This window comes from Hypomesus transpacificus, chromosome 3 (genome assembly GCF_021917145.1).
Source record: "Hypomesus transpacificus isolate Combined female chromosome 3, fHypTra1, whole genome shotgun sequence".
NCBI classification, from domain to species: domain Eukaryota; kingdom Metazoa; phylum Chordata; class Actinopteri; order Osmeriformes; family Osmeridae; genus Hypomesus; species Hypomesus transpacificus.
In genome coordinates this window covers 4,322,120-4,338,768 of record NC_061062.1, presented here as the reverse complement: position 1 = coordinate 4,338,768, position 16,649 = coordinate 4,322,120, and the positions used below count along the sequence as shown (strand labels likewise).

General features: G+C 52.6%; 2 protein-coding genes across 2 annotated transcripts in view; both read left to right on the top strand.

The window, feature by feature from the left end:
- Window positions 1-156: 156 nt before the first annotated feature.
- cdan1 (codanin 1) lies at window positions 157-14,957 on the top strand. The gene is made up of 29 exons (XM_047017958.1): window positions 157-328; window positions 847-1,039; window positions 1,166-1,670; window positions 2,020-2,220; window positions 2,678-2,898; window positions 3,041-3,160; window positions 3,341-3,419; window positions 3,533-3,653; window positions 3,994-4,103; window positions 4,764-4,853; window positions 5,199-5,274; window positions 5,409-5,614; window positions 5,875-6,001; window positions 6,420-6,563; window positions 6,810-6,976; window positions 7,330-7,411; window positions 7,577-7,666; window positions 7,795-7,849; window positions 7,966-8,102; window positions 9,001-9,104; window positions 9,403-9,552; window positions 10,145-10,208; window positions 10,707-10,785; window positions 11,486-11,688; window positions 11,934-12,041; window positions 12,155-12,218; window positions 13,143-13,324; window positions 13,413-13,520; window positions 13,806-14,957. The coding sequence occupies exons 1-29, from the start codon at window positions 251-253 to the stop codon at window positions 13,905-13,907; spliced, it is 3,966 nt and encodes a 1,321-aa protein (XP_046873914.1). The 5' UTR covers window positions 157-250; the 3' UTR covers window positions 13,908-14,957.
- Window positions 14,958-15,192: 235 nt separating this feature from the next.
- Window positions 15,193-16,649, top strand: part of stard9 (StAR-related lipid transfer (START) domain containing 9) — a 34,494-nt gene continuing 33,037 nt past the window's right edge. Inside the window, exon 1 of the mRNA XM_047047515.1 lies at window positions 15,193-15,446. Coding sequence (XP_046903471.1) covers window positions 15,400-15,446 — 47 coding nt within the window. The 5' untranslated portion in view covers window positions 15,193-15,399. The remainder of the gene's footprint in view (window positions 15,447-16,649) is intronic.

Sequence of the window (16,649 nt, the reverse complement as noted above, 5' to 3'; positions counted from 1 at the left end):
TGTTTCATTATCCATAAAAACTGCTACAGTTGCACATTTTATCAGCGGGCAGTCTGGTGAGGCACTGGACATCTATAATGGCATTAGAGGCTACCTCTGGTCAAGAGGATCTTGACTATACGCACACTTGTGTTTTTTTGCTAACCCAAATGCACGAGTAGCATGCACTGCGTCTCTTGACATGTGTGCGCCTGCTTCCGATCTGGTCCACTCAACCCACTGAAGCCGAGGAGCGCTTGCTTACTCCGGAATGGCGGCTCTTTTGGAATCGTTGCTTCTGCAGAAAGTAGAGACAAGAAAGGCTGTAGAGTGGCTGAAAGATGCCACGGTAAGAAGAAAATGTGCAAAGCTGAGATGCACTCCATGATGGGTATCATATGGGCTGTTTGGGGCTTTACATTTTAAGTGTCATGGCATAGTAAGAATGTAAACAAAACTTTTAGGTAGCTAGCTGCCACTAGCTAACTAGCCTCATGCTTCCATATGCTATCTATCTGCCCATGTAGCCATCCTAGCCTGTTTCGCCTCCTGCCAATTCCTAAATAATGTACAGAGCTACAACTACAGCGATTCTCAAAGACTGTAGCACAAAAAAATACTTGGAACAGGTAGCTTTAAGTGCTAGCTATAGCTACTGTAGTCTCTTTTTAGGCTTAACTCACTGCTGTTAACACTTGCGTTGTCTTGCTAACCAAATTGTCTGATCAAAACGCTTGTCATGGCACATTCACAGTAAAATCACATTTTGGTATGCCCGAAATCTTAAGATAACCCCTTCAGGTAGCTAGCTCGCTAGTCCGCTAGTATGTAAAAATAATAATAAAATGCATCCATCTACTTGATCAGAGTGACAGCTTGTCATCGAGTGAGCTTCAGGTGACAGCTGACAGACAGGAGTTCGTACCTTTCCTGTTGAACTTCCTGAGGGAGCAGAGCAGCCATGCACTCACCCACGGTCCGGCCACGCCCGCTAAAACCCCCAGCCGTCCCCGATCCCGTCTGCCTCAGGACCCCCCCAGCGAGCGTGGAAGGTCAACAGGTAGCTTTATTAAGAGACAACTCTCTTGAATGTAGTATAATTGTAGCTCCGAACCATATTCTAATGATCCCGTCTTGACAATATATGATATATCCATGGTTGAAGAAATGTAATTGTTTTCTGCAGGGCCTGGTTCCGGTTCCCGGAGTGCCAGCCGTGTCCAACTCTTCCACCCGGCCCCCTCCATCTCTCCTCAGGGAGGGGCGGAGTGGGATGCTACTTGCCTGTCTGGGTCCCTGAACCAGAGTGCCTTCAGTGCCCTCAGCAGCCCTTCCTTCAGCTCCACATGGAGCCCGGCTTCCAGGCCCTCCCCTTCCGAGCGCCGCCCTGCCCAGCGCGGGGTCAGCCTGGGAGATTTCATGGCCTCGCCTCCGGAGCTCCAGCCCAGCCCAAACCTCCAGCGAGGCCGCAGGAGGACCCCTGGGACGGGAGGAGGGCCGCAGGGAAGGCACGGAGGGGGGCGAGGCTACTCGGCGGAGGAAGGGGGGAGATGGCAGGGTGGTGGGCGGAGGAGCAGGGGAGGAGGGGCCAGTAAGGCGAGCGAACAGGTGTCTCCGCCCACTGTTGAACCGCTGAACTTCAACAGCTTGGAAGACTTCCCGCCTGTGGGGGTCTCACGCACATCTCCACCGTGAGTCCTCTGCTGTCTCTCTTTCTCTCTCTCTGTTTGTCTCTGTCTCTCTCTCCCTCTCTCATACGCCCATTTGTTAAATGTTGACAAAAACGCACTCAGACTGTCATAAAACAGGCCCAATCCTGTTTGCACTTCACCCAGAGTCAATACTGTATTTACTTCCACTGTATTTCTCTTGTACATTCAATTTAATTAACGTTATGATTCACTTATTGGGGTTAGTATTATAGGTACCGTACTACATGCCATGTCATGACTCTTTGAAGTCACATTCCTACGTCATATAGGTGCGTGTTTCCTCTGATGTACCGTATGACCATGTCCCTGCACTCCCCTAACCCGCAAGGCCGTCAAAGCCGTCTCGGAGAATCAACCCCACCCCCGTCAGCGCGGAGCGGCCTCACTCCAGACCCAAGAGCTGCTTCACCTCCACCCCGTTCAGCAAAGCCCCCAGTCCCACCGCGGCCTCCGAGCCTGCAGCAGGGGCCCCCACCCTGGGCAACCCCCTCGGCCTGCAGGAGGAGAGAGAGATGCTGAAGAGAGAGAAGTAGGGTTGTTATGACTGCTGTTTTTGTTGAGGAGGATTATAGTTTCATAGGAGCATTTATCCTAGGTGGGATTATTAAATATTGCCCAGGATTATTGTTGTTTATCGGGTTGCCGGGACCTGTAGTCCAGATTAAATACTCTCCTTAACGACGCTACTGTCTTCCTCATCAGGGAGTATCCAGATTAAATGACTCTCCTTAACGACTCTTCTGTCTTCCTCATCAGGGAGTATCCAGATTAAATGACTCTCCTTAACGACTCTTCCCTCTCCTTCATCAACGAGTATCCAGATTAAATTACTCCTTAACGACTCTTCTCTCTTCCTCATCAACAAGTATCCAGATTGAATGACTCCTTAACGACGCTCCTCCTGATCAGGACACTTACATCAGAGCAGGCAGTTCTGTAGAAATAAAGAGTGCTGGTATCCCCTCTCATACTCTGCTTCATTTTAGGTGTAAACAAGCCCAACAGACCTTCCCCCTGCCCTCCAACCTGCCCCCCACCCCATACCCCTGTACCTCCACCCTGGACCCATGCACCCCCACCAAGACCGGACTGAGGGCAGAGGCCAAAGTGACCCCAGACACCCAGGCTGCATGCCCAGAGCCCTCCAAAGTCACCCTGGCCTTTGAGCTGGGTTTACTAGCTGAGCTGTATTGCACCTGCATTTGCGGTAAGCCACCACGAGGGGGCGATGGAATTGGAGCTCCCGATAAACGTTTTCAACTTTAGCGTTGTCGTGTAATAGTAAGGAGTTTAAACGTGAGGTGTTTATGGAACAGGAAAAACACAACACTTTTGCTCCTCTCCCTCAGAAAACCTGGTGCCCAACGTATTTGTGGAGCTGTTTTTCCTGCTGCAGCTGCTGACGTCCCGAACGCCTGTCGCCCCCGAGGAAGAGGAGGAGGAGCCGAGTGTGTGTGTGCTGAAGCCAGGTGAGGAAGAGGAGGAGTTTGTCAGCGGGTGTGCGTTATGAAGGCCAGATGAGAAGGAGCGTGTTGGTATATACGTGTTTAGCCCAGGTGAAGAACATAAGGATGTCTAACACAAGCTTCCAGAGGGTTCCACGGTGGGGCCTCAATGAAACGCCCGTCCCGTGTGTTCCACTTTTCCAGACGTGCTGGAGAGAGGTTACCTCAGGAGGGTGCACAACTGCGTCTTCTTCTCCGTGAGGGTCCTGGAGAATCTGTTTGAGTGAGTCTCCCGCTGCTTGTTTTGGCTTGCCCTCCGCTTCAAACATTCCTGTGGTGCGATCTCAGAGCCAGCGCGAGGGAGTGCGCGTGTCTAATCTCTCCTGTTCCCGCCAGCCTGTTAGCCCACCTGGACAGGGTCACCCTGCGCCTGCTGGCTGAGAATGAGAGGCTGGCCTGCTTCTCTCCAGCCCTGAGGGACCGCCTCGCTCTGGCCCAGGACAGCAGCATGGCCAAGGTAGCATACTGTGGAAGTACCCGGCAGTTAGATACTTGCATTGCTGCCAAATGATACGGATCAGTTGTACAGACACAAGTGTACTTGTGGTTAGATACTGAGCATGGCAGCGTGGACAGGAAGTGTAGTAGTGGCTAGGTTTCGATCATGGTAGTGTGGACAGGAAGTGTGCTAGTGGCTAGGTACTTATCAAGGTAGTGTGGATAGGAAGTGTACTAGTGGCTAGGTTCTGATCATGGTAGGGTGGATAGGAAGTGTACTAGCGGCTAGTTTCTGATCATGGCAGTGTGGACAGGAAGTATCCGGTGTTTTGGTGTAAGATTCTGTCTCTCTCCTCCAGGTCTCTCCTACGGTCTCTCCCTTCATCCACTCGGTCCCCTTCCAGCCTGCCACCGACAACAGATCCAACTTCAGCAGTGACAAGGCCTTCCACATTTTCAAGAAGCAGAGGTAGAGGATTGGGCGGTTTAGACTTGGGTTCACCACTAAGCTACTGGGGGTCACCGCTAGGCTAGTGGGGTTCACCGCTAAGCTACTGGGGGTTACCGCTAGGCTAGTGGGGGTCACTGCTAAGCTACTGGGGGTCACCGCTAGGCTAGTGGGGGTCACGGCTAGGCTAGTGGGGGTCACGGCTAGGCTAGTGGGGGTCACCGCTATGCTACTGGGGGTCACGGCTAGGCCAGTGGGGGTCACCGCTAGGCCAACGGGGGGTCACGGCTAGGCTAGTGGGGGTCACCGCTAGGCTAGTGGGGGTCACTGCTAAGCTAGTGGGGGTCACCGCGAAGCTAGTGGGGGTCACCACTAAGCTACTGGAGGACAACGCTAGGCTAGTGGGGGTCACCGCTAAGCTAGTGGGGGTCACCGCTAAGCTAGTGGGGGTCACTGCTAAGCTAGTGGGGGTCACCGCTAGGCTAGTGGGGGTCACTGCTAAGCTAGTGGGGGTCACAGCTAAGCTACTGGAGGACAACTCTAGGCTAGTGGGGGTCACAGCTAGGCTAGTGGGGGTCACCGCTAGGCTACAGGGTCACCAGATAGACAGCTAATGTGTGAAGCGGTGGTGAGCGCGGGGGTCCTGAGGTGACGTTGTTCCGTGTGTCTCCGGGTCATCAGGGACATCTTCTATGAGCTGCTGAGGGAGTGGGAGGACTTCCACAAGGAGCCGGGCTGGGCCTTTGAACCTGCTCTGGGCAGCCGGGTCAGGTGAGCACCGCGGAAACCCAGCTCCTCTGGTTCGACTCCACCTCAAGGAAACGATCCACGTGCCAACAAAGGGCAAGCTAGGACACGTGGCTGGCTTAAGCGGTGATTGTGAGAGATGATCGGGACACGAGATCCCACGATCGACCCTCAAGATTGGGGGAGGAACACGACACGTGACCCGACATCTCTGTCCATGGCGGCTGTGCTTGCTTTGTATAGACATGGTGGTGTTGCAGTATGTGCTTTATACCAAGTGTGCAGTAATAAGACACGGTGGTTTGTTGGGTTTGCCGCGTCATTGTGATGGGTGTGTGTGTGTGTTTTGGTCGCGCTTTGTCCCATCAGAGGAATGGTGAGTCAGCTGACTGTCACCGGAAACCACGCCCACTTTGCCCGCCTCTTCCTGAAACAGCTGGTACAGGTGAGGTGGACACACACACACTCACACTCCACACACACTCACATAAACACACGCACATGAACACACACTTATGTACACACACACACATACACGCCCACACAAACTCACAGACGCTTCCCCCCCCCCCCCCCCAGATGTGTAAAGGTCCGTGTGCCTCGGGATCTCCCGGCGACGCGCCCGACCCTGACCTGCTGGGCATGCTGGGAGCAGACGGCCTGGGCCGGCTCAAACGCCTGCAGGAGCGCCTGATCCAGCCGCAGGGCATCCTGGGACCCTGCCCCCCGCCATCCTTCCCTGGACACGAGGAGTTCTTCAGGGACTTCCTGCAGACAGCCAGCTGGTCAGAGAACGCCTCATAACCACCTCACTGTTCTTACTGGCTGTATGGAGGATGCTCTGATGATGAGGGGCCACGTCGTGTCAGCCCTGAGGGTCTTCTACAGTTGACCTGTTGTGGCTATTGAGAGTGTGTGTGTGTGTCCTGTATGGACTGTTTGTGTGTGTATATTGTGCAGTGTGTCTGTTGGGTATTGAGTGGCGTGTGTGTGTGACCCATCTGGGTGTCTGTGTAACCTGTGCATGTGATTGTGTGTGTTGCAGCTGCCAGCTGAACCAGCACCTGAAGGACAGCCTGTGTCAGCAGCTGCTGCAGCTGGACCAGGTGTCCATCCTGGCCCCCAGCCCTCCCAGCGGAGGGGGAGGTGGGGAGGGGGACATGGAGCAGCAGGTAGACATCTTACCTGCCCTGGGCCAGGTCACGGGGGGGGAGGGAGGGGGAGAGGGGAGGGGGACATGGAGCAGCAGGTAGACATCCTACCTGCCCTGGGCCAGGTCACGGGGGGGGAGGGAGGGGGAGAGGGGAGGGGGACATGGAGCAGCAGGTAGACATCCTACCTGCCCTGGGCCTGGTCACGGGGAGAGGGGAGGGGGACATGGAGCAGCAGGTAGACATCTTACACTACACGTGGGCTACACTTGGCATGGCATGTACTTCAACTCTTACAATACACACGCACACACACCGTCTCGGTCACTTACATCTCTCACCATCCATCCCTCCCTCCATCCATCCCCCTCTCACTCCCTCCATCTCCCCCTCTATCCATCCTTCCATCCATCCCACCCTCCCCCTCTCCCCCCTGCAGGATGAGAAGCAGAGATTCTCCTCGGTGCTGCTCCTGGCCCGTCTCCTGGCCAAGTTCCTGGGCTTCCTGTCCTTCCTGTCCTACCAGGCGTCAGAGAGCCCGCCCAGGGAGGCCCTGGAGGCGGCCGTGGCCGTGCGCAGCAAGGCAGGCTGGACCCCCCCCCCCTCCTCCGTCTCCCCAGCCCTGCTTCCCTCCTCTCTTTTCCCCCTCTCCTCTCCCCCCCCCCCCCCCCCCCCCCCCTTTCCCCTCCCCCTCTCCCCCCCTCCCTCCCTCCTTCCCTATACTTTACTTTTTACTTACTTTACTTCAGACACATGAAGAATGTCTTCTTTAAACCTCCACTCTGCTGAACGTTAACACACCACCTCCTGTGTGTGTCCTCCCCCCCAGAGTGCTCCCGTGCTGGACCTGTGTGCGGTGCTGCGCAGCAGCGTGAAGAGGAGACGCACCGTGCTGACCGTGCCCTGGCTGGTGGAGTTCCTGTCCATGCTGGACCACAGCGCCCCCTACCTGCCCTGCTACCGCACCACGCTGGGCCTGCTCCGGCTGCTCTACAGGTGGGCTCTGACGCTCTCCTCCTCTCTCTCTCTGACTCGCTTTCCCTCTCTCTTTCTCTCTCTCTCTCTCTCTCTCTCTCTCTCTCTCTCTCTCTCTCTGACTCGCTTTCTCTCTCTCTCTCTCTCTCTCTCTCTCTCTCTCTCTCTCTCTCTCTCTCTCTCTCTCTCTCTCTCTCTCTTTGACTCTCGCTTTCCCTCCCTCTCCCTCTCGCTCTTCCTCTCTCCATCTCGTCACCTCAGTGGCTCTTGGTCAGTTCACGTCTTATTTGTTGAGTCTTTCTATGTTCACGTATATATTTATACATGTCATGTTTGCTGAACGTGAAAGCAGTTGACAGTGTGTTTCTCCTCAGGAGAATGGCGCTGGTCCGGGCTGGGGAGATGTGCTACCACAACCAGCTTCTCATGGTGGCTGTCATGGGCTGGCTCTTCCAGGTGACACACTAACTGGTTGCGCATTGTAAATCAATAATATGCTCCCTTGAATTAAGTCATGAAACGACGTGTCTCCGTCTCTCTCCCTCTGTATAACTTTCTCTCTCCCTTTCTCTCTCTCTCTGTCTCTCTCACTTTGTTTTGACCTCTATGCCTCTCTGTCAGATCCCAGTGATTCCTGAGGAGTTGCTCTTCACGAGTGACTTCACTGAGGAGGCTCAGCTGGAGGAGAGCAACACCGGTGCTGCAGGACTTGTGAGTCAACTTCCCGTTTCCTGTTTACTTCCTCTCCATACCCGACTTCCTGTTTTCCCTAACTCTCTGTTCATAGAGTACCTCATGTGAAACACTTTTACAGTGTGTATCTCTTGATTTCTCCTCAGGATTGTCTCCCCCTAGTGGACCAACAGCTTCTATACACCTGCTGTCCTTTCCTGGGTAAGTAAACGGCATCAACATGGGAGGACATGCATACCGAAGGTGGTGAAAGATCCTCACCTCTGCTGTTCCCTCCCTGAGGATGCGTGACGCTTAGCTCCGCCTCTCTCCCTCAGGCGAGTTCCGGAAGCTCCTGGCCGCGTTTGTGGCGGGGAGCTCTGCCAGGAGTGGCGGTCTGATCCGTAAGATCACGCCCACCTCTGCCGAGCCGAGGGGTAGCCCCGCCCCCCCGCGCTCCCAGCAGAAGCTACAGGTAGGCTGTCTGGAGGGACAGACTGGGGACCATACTGGGACTGGATGGACTGTTTGGAGCTGCCGCAGGTTTCAATACCAACACTAGACTAGTGCTGCTTGATAGTTTAGTCCTGTTTTTTACTACTGGTGTAGTACTGGTATAGAGAAGAGACAGCTCTCTAGGGTTTGGGCAGCCTTGGTCTGGATTTTAGGTCAGAAACCTTAACCGATGGCTGTGTGACTGTTTCCCTTTGTTACTGTTTTTTGTGTGACTGATTCCCTGCGTGACTGATTCCCTGCGTGACTGATTCCCTGCGTGATTGTTTTCCTGTGTGACTGATTCCTTGCATGACTGATTCCTTGCATGACTGATTCCCTGCGTGACTGATTCCCTGCGTGACTGATTCCTTGCGTGACTGATTCCCTGCGTGACTGGTGTCCTGCGTGACTGATTCCCTGCGTGAATGATTCCCTGCGTGATTGTTTTCCTGTGTGACTGATTCCTTGCATGACTGATTCCTTGCATGACTGATTCCCTGCGTGACTGATTCCCTGCGTGACTGATTCCCTGCGTGACTGATTCCCTGCATGACTGATTCCCTGTGTGACTGATTCCCTGCGTGACTGGTGTCCTGCGTGACTGATTCCCTGCGTGACTGATTCCTTGCGTGACTGATTCCCTGCGTGACTGATTCCCTGCGTGACTGGTTTCCTGCGTAACTGATTCCCTGCATGACTGGTTCCCTGCGTGACTGGTTTCCTGTGTGACTGATTCCCTGCGCGACTGATTCCCTGCGCGACTGGTTCCCTGCGCGACTGGTTCCCTCCGCGACTGGATTCCCTGCGTGAATGATTCCCTGCGCGACTGATTCCCTGCGCGACTGCTTCCCTGCGCGACTGCTTCCCTGTGTGTGCAGGTGGACCTTGAACAAGCCTTCTTCCACAACCAGCCTCCGTCCCTGCGGCGCACGGTGGAGTTTGTGTCTGAGCGGGTGGGCTCCAACTGTGTCAAGCACATCAAGTCAGTCCCCGAGCTGGGTGGCAGCGTGTGGATGTGTGTGTTTACGCAACCAAAGCTTTTTTTTTTTTTCTACTGGAAAAGCTAGTATGCACTATTGCCCTCATGTGTTACACATGCATGTTTTTACACGTGTGTGTGTGTTTTACGTGTTTCTTTGTCTTTACACTTTGTGTTTTGTTTGAATGCATGTGCTTTCACGTGTGTATGGTTTTACATGTGTGTGGTTTACATGTGTGTGGTTTGTCTGTGTGTGTGTATGGTTTTACGTGTGTGTTTTACGTGTGTGTGTGTGTTCCAGGGCCACGCTGGTGTGTGAGCTGGTCCAGAGGGGAGAGAACATGCTAAGAGAAGGCCTGGCCTCTCCGGACGCCAGCGCTGCTCAACTCAACGACTCCATCTGTGCCCAGCTGTGCGACGCAGGCATGCAGGCACTGGAGAGAGCGGCCAGGTAGCTACTGGAGCTAGGGGGGAGGGGGGGGGGGGGGGGGGGGGTCTGCACTGCTGTCACTGTAGAGGAAGGGATGCTGTAGGCCTGTGGACTGGATAACTTTTTGATATGATGTCGGCATACAACGAAAGTATACACAACTCACAGAGGTCTCACCTTGGTCCTAGTTTGAAAGCATGTTTATGAACTTTATTATTATTCGTTGCCATATCAGTGTCACTAGCTCAGTGTCTCACCCGAGGAGAACCAGAAACTTGAAATGCAAGTTTATTCATTTGATTATTGAAATAGTCAAAGAAACTGATACATAATAAGAATGAAACATTTACCATCATATAAAGCGTACCTTAAATGTAGCCAATTATAATAAAATAGAAAAAAACTACATATATATATATCTTTATGCGTAGGAACTTGTATAGTACAAAAAAACATTTGTATAATGTAAAAACTCAGTGGTTTAGCTTTTCCTTGCACTACATCCAACCTTAGAACAGAAATGAGAGCTTTAAATGATTATTCCATTTGTCAGGTCATCTTCCTCTCCAGTGGTTGTTGGATTGGTTGATTCAAACCATGTGTGTGTGTTCAGGTTCTGCAGTGTGAAGAGTCCTGAGGCCATCAGGGTTCTCCTTCCTGAGGAGACCTCTTCTGCTGTGAGTCTCCAAACGGTCTCCTGCTCCTACACCACAACCTGTCTGACCCACGGCCCTGTCTCCTGCTCCTACACCACAACCTGTCTGACCCACGCCCTGTCTCCTGCTCCTACACCACAACCTGTCTGACCCACGGCCCTGTCTCCTGCTCCTACACCACAACCTGTCTGATCCACGGCCCTGTCTCCTGCTCCTACACCACAACCTGTCTGACCCACGGGCCTGCTGTGTGTGTGTGTGTGTGTACCTGGCTCACATGCCTTTTCTTACCTCTGTCATTCTTTTCACTTACTTTCTGTCTGTCTCTCTCTGTCGCTCTCTGTCTCTCTCTCTGTCTGTCGCTCTCTGTCTCTCTCTCTGTCTGTCGCTCTCTGTCTCGCTCTCTGTCTCTCTCTCTCTCTCTCTCTCTCTCTGTCTGTCTGTCTGTCTGTCTGTCTGTCTGTCTGTCTGTCTGTCTCTGTCTCTGTCTCTGTCTCTGTCTCTGTCTCTCCTCCCCAGGTGCTCACCACGTCTGAGAACATCACCAAACGTCTGGCCACAGAGAAGGCCACCAGCTGGCTCTCCTCCAACATCACAGGTGGGTGCTGGAGTAGAGAGGCGGCATAGAGAGGAGAGACTCTCCCTGGAGATATGAGCGCTGGGGAGGAGAGGCAGACAGAGAGATATCATTCATACCTCCTTTTCACCAACCTGGAACCTACTTCTGGTTCTGGGCTGTTGCTAGCAGCGGTTCGCAGTCGGTTCAACTTGCGGTCCTTCTAAGAAGCGGTTTGCTTTTCCACGGGCCAGAGAGCTATGGCGTTACGTCACTGAATACACCTGTAGAAGTCTGCACTCTCCCAGCAACGCTAACCTCAAGCACAACCACAACGGCGGTGGACTCTCCCGCTGGCTTGGTTGACATCCAGGCTTGCTTCTCAAAGCTCCCTCTGATTCATTTAGTATTTCCGCCATGAACCCTTGTTTGAAATTGATATCCACGCAAAGTCGAATCACAAACGATGCAAGTTCTTCGCTGAAGCAAAGCCGACGTAAGCCCCCGCCGTAAGCGCAACGGTTCTAGACGGGCTGAGAGTCGGTTCCACTCTGGAACCAGTTTTCGCCGGCCGTAAGGCAGTGTATTTGCGGGCAACTTGAAAACTTAGTGAATGGGGCTACGACTACACATGAGGCAGCGGCTCTGAACATTCCCCTCAGACCACCTTGGTGGAAGAGGGATGACAGAGATGCTTTCTCGTGAGGTGCGTGGTGAACGCTTGCCTCCATGTCGTCCCCAGCCCTGATCAAGAGGGAGTGGAAGAGCCGGATGGACGCTGTGATGAAGAGCCTGCCCAGCCCCCCGCCCCCCGGGGCCCCGGAGCAGCCCCCCTCCACCGCCCCCTCCAGGGCCAGACAGGGGGGCCGGGCGGGGGAGGCCTCCTGCCCGCCAGAGTGCCCCCACGCCGCCCCCCTTCCCTCTGACGTCCTGGTGGAGATCAAGGTAGGAGAGAGGCGACAACAGGGTGTCAAACCTATATCATTGCCAGAAATGTTTTCATGAATTCGTTGAACCCATATCCAAGTTAGATTTGTTAAGATAAGAAAAATTCATATTTTCTCAAGAGACCTCGGAAAGTAAGAACAGCAGTTTCAAGAGTTTTCAAGAGAAGAAAAAAAGAGATGTTTGTGAGGAGGTGGAGGTAGATGTTGACAGGGATGTCAAGGTGTGTGTGTGTGTGTGTGTAGGAGGTCCTCAGTATCGCTGTGGGACCCAGGTGTGAGGAGGAACAGCTGACCGGTGCTCTGCTGACAGGCCTGCTGGAGAGAGTAGCAGATACACTAACCTGCCAGAAGGTACACACACACACACACACAATTGTGCTCTTATTATGAGTTGTATTCTTAGTGAACCTGTCCACTCTTTCCCTCCCATCTTCCCTCTCTCTGTTCCTGTCACTCTCTTCCAGTACCTGTCCCCAGTGCCTGAGCAGATGCTGCTGCGCTGCACTGTCCTGCTAGCATGCAAACTGGGTAAGACAGCCAGCCTAGAGACAGCCAGCCTAGAGACAGCCAGCGTAGTGACAACCAGCGTAGAGACAGCCAGCGTAGAGACAGCCAGCGTAGTGACGGACAGCGTAATGACAGCCATCCAGCCTACAGACAGCCATCCAGCCTACAGACAGCCATCCAGCCTAGAGGCAGCCATCCAGCCTAGAGGCAGCCATCCAGCCTAGAGGCAGCCATCCAGCCTAGAGGCAGCCATCCAGCCTAGAGGCAGCCATCCAGCCTAGAGGCAGCCATCCAGCCTAGAGACAGCCATCCAGCCTAGAGACAGCCATCCAGCCTAGAGACAGCCATCCAGCCTAGACAGCCATCCAGCCTAGACAGCCATCCAGCCTAGACAGCCATCATAGTGACAGCCAGCCTAGAGACATCCATCCTAGAGACAGCCAGCCAGCCTAGCGACATACATCCTAGAGACATCCATTCTAGAGATAGCCAGCCAGCTTTGAGACAGCCATCCAGCCTAGACATCCAGCGTAGTGACAGCCAGCCTAGAGACAACCAGCTTAGAGACAGCCATCCAGCCTAGAGACAGCCATCCAGCCTAGAGACAGCCATCCAGCCTACAGACAGCCATCCAGCCTACAGACAGATAGCCTACAGACAGCCAGCCAGCCTAGAGAGAGAGAGACAGCCTAGAGACAGCCAGCCAGCCAGCCTAGAGAGAGACAACCAGCCTAGAGACAGACAGCCTAGAGAGACAAAGACAGCCTAGAGACAGCCATTCAGCCTAAAAACAGCCATCCAGCCTAGAGAGCCTTCTGGTTTGCTTTATCACTAGTTGACTGTGTGACTGTTAATCGAACTGTCTCTAAAGTACGTAGCTATAGTCACTGTCTTAATGCGTGTGTGTGTGTGTGTGTGTGTGTGCGCGCGCGTGCATTCCTTCAGTGTGTGGAGACCTGCCCCTGTACTCGGTCCAGCAGAGTGGTTCCGACCCAGGGTCTGCAGAGCGGGCTGCTCTGGAGCAGGTGTGCGAGCTGTGGAGGAAAGCCTGCTGCTCCCGTGCCCCGCTCCACCTGCTGTTCTCTGAGCTGGCCCTCTCCGCCACCCTCAGCGCCGGGCACACGCAGGTAACGCCGCGTGCACAGCACCAGGCACGCAAGAAACCAACACACGTGGTGGGCATGGCTTGCTTCATGTGTCTACCCCTCTCTGCAGTGGAACCACTTCCTGTTTCTGGTCACCTGTCTGGTGGAGAAGGGGCTGATGGGAGAGGAGGAAGTGATTTCCCATTGGAGGAAACTGTCAACGTTGCCCTGGCCAGTGGTGAGAGTCCTTTGCCTATGCTAGACGCAGCAGCTGTGAAAAGGAACTGTGAAGTGAAGTCAGCTGTACTGGCATGGAACAGACACATAGGACTGCCGATAACGGAATCTAATGTCTCTCTCTTTTCTGCTCTGCTCCCGTCTCTCTTGCTCTCCTCTCTTTCTCGTTTTTCTTCTCTACAACGCTCTCTTCCTCTCCGTCCTTACTGTCCTGTCTTCCATGCTCTCCTCCTGTGTCCTGTCCTCCCTTTCTTGCTCTCCCTCTCCCTCTTCCTCCCTCCTCCAGGAGTTCAGGGAGAAGGTGCGTGAACAGCTCTCCTCCTCTTCCTCACCGCCGGGCGAGCAGCACGCGCAGGCCTCACAACAGCCACTCGAGGGCGCCAACTGACCAGCCCGACGCCAATCGCCGCGACGATCACGATCTCACCGCTTTCCCCACGCGATCTCGTTGGTTTCGCCGTGCCTGTCGCCGGCAGTGTGCCGTACGCGCAGGTACCGGTCCGGACTCAGCTTGTCGTTGTCGGGACTCAGGAACATTTGCTGGCGGAGACGCCCACGCTTGTCTGTAGGTCTTGGCTCCAGCCTGAGGGTCTAGCCTGATTCGCCTCCTCGAACCTGCTACCGATCAGAATCGGCATGTGCCGGGGGGAGGGGGGGGGGGGGGGAGGGGGGTTGGAATGAGAACTAACAGGAGCAGTTGCTTTGAAGGCAGCAGGTGGGACGGCCGTGGTCCCCCAGGGTTTAGAGAAGGTGGGGAGGTCAGACCTGATCATCCTGCTGCTCTGACCTGGCAGGACCAGGGAGACGACCCTCCCTTTCTCCCCGATGCTGGGGGGGGACGCTGTCCTCAGACTGGACCTCGTGGTTCTCACACTGGGGGCGATATGGACAAAGGGGAAGAAGTTTGTTCCTGTTGAAAATGTTGGATTTTAATGGGGGGGGGGGGGGACATGAAATGTTCCAGAAGCCATATAGACCTGGGGACATTCTCTGCAGTCCCACGGCCCCTCTCACTCTCAGGGCTGGTGGGAGAGTTTGAAGGGTCAACATGGCTCTGGTTTATTATTGATCATTCCTGAGAGGAAACTGTTAACAAGGTCAACAGCTTTCCATGCACGTGTGAGTGTTTTGGACACTGAGAGATGCTTCAACTGTCTGGCTAGTTAATTAATACAAACTCGAAGTGCCATGTCGAAAATATCACATGAAATCAAACATAATAGGATAGGATTTGTGTTATAAAAAAGTTTTTGTATCGACACTCCGTTGCCAGAGCTATGCCTGTGACTGTCACTAGTGATTCTGTTTGGTTATGGATGCCGTGGGAGCGTCAATTATGTAGTTCATGTTGAACCAGATAATATTCTATCTGCTGCTTTTAATGTTTACTATTTGTAATTGGACAAATAATGAAAAATAAAGTTATATAATTTCGTAATATATTTTTTCCGTTTAAGTTATTCATTGTAATTATCAGGTTATACTTTCCACCACTTAAATGTTTCATATAGCTTACTGCCAAACAACAATTATGTACTTGAGGTTCATAAAGATAACTTTAAAATTGATGTTAGAAAAAAAAAAAGTGTGTCAACAATCTCAGATGCCACAATCCACCCCGCGTCTCCGCCTCGCTCAAGTGTCAGGCACTCTCGACTAGTATAGCAGGAAGTTTCACATTCAGAACTCCCGGCTGGCTGACTGTTGGTGAGACTCGGACAGAAGCGGGCTATCTCACCAGTAAAGATGGCTTGAATGGTGGCCGGTAAAGATTTTCCCGTTTTACCGGGGGAATGTCAACAGTCTGTTGTCAGCACGCGTTAGTGTAGGTAGAACTTGTATGTTTTACCGTCTACGAGTCATCTGTCGTAGGAGCTACCATGGCAAACGTGAAAGTAGCGATTCGAGTTCGTCCTCTCAACGCAAGGTAAGGTTTTTATTATAATATAGCAGCGTGAATCTTGTGTGAATGGATAATGGTTGAATACAGTAACCGTCCGTATAAAAAGGATCGATTCAGCTATAGCCTCCTGGTACTGGAGTACGTCTGCATTTGGCAGCATGTTGCCATGCTTGGGAATTGTTTGGCTTTGACAACAAGATGCAGGCAATGGCCCTTTTGGATCAACACCCATTCAATAACGTGCACCCGCTTAACAAAGCACAGAGTTCTGGTAGGCTTGACATAAGCTACAGTAAGGGTAGGACCGATTGAGCTTTTAAACCAGTTGAGTAATGCCTTCTTGTGTGAGATGCTTTATTTGACTCTGCTGAGCACAATGTATACACATCTCACTGACTCTGCTCAATGCATTAGGCAACATCATTACATTAAAGTAACATAAAGTTGTTATTGTCAACCAATGGTCATTATATTGCTCAGTGATACATCCAAAGATCAGTGTCCAAAATATTAGGAATTAGGTTAAAATACAAAAAGAAATAAAAGTTCAAATATAAAAAAAATGTTTTTAAAATCCCTACTGTATAAAGGCCGTTGTGCCAGAAGTCACTAAATGTGTAAGCCTTTATTGCTGGTGTTGCTAACTCTCATGGAAATAGTTGTTTTACTGCGCAGTAAACCTAGCCCAGTCTTGAGGTGTAGCCAGAGCCTAGCAGGGTACCTACCCCCTTGGGCCCCCACCCCCTCTTTTAGGCCAGATTACTACAGCATGTTCACCTGAGGGCTCTTTGGGCTCTGGGGAGAATAACATCAGATGTAACTGATTTACTGTTGTTTTCAATAGATTTTTATGCGGCCCTTTAATATGTTTAATATTTACAGCCTGAGACTGTGACAGTTTCTTTCCCTTTTACCATCCTGGTGGTTTGCATAACAAGACATTTGAAAGAGCTTTGAAACTGCTCTTCACTGTCATGCAAAAGGTTGGTTTCCTGGTTGCATTTGAATAGCCTGAATGTCTTTTGCTGTTACATTTACATAACATTTAGTCATTTAGCAGACGCTCTTATCCAGAGTGTCTTACAGTAAGTACAGGGACATTTCCCCCGAGGCAAGTAGGAGTGAAGTGCCTTGCCCAAGGACACACCATCATTTGGCACGGCCGGGAATCGAACTGGTAACCTTCTGATTAGTAGCCCGATTCCCTAACTGCTCAGCCATCTGACT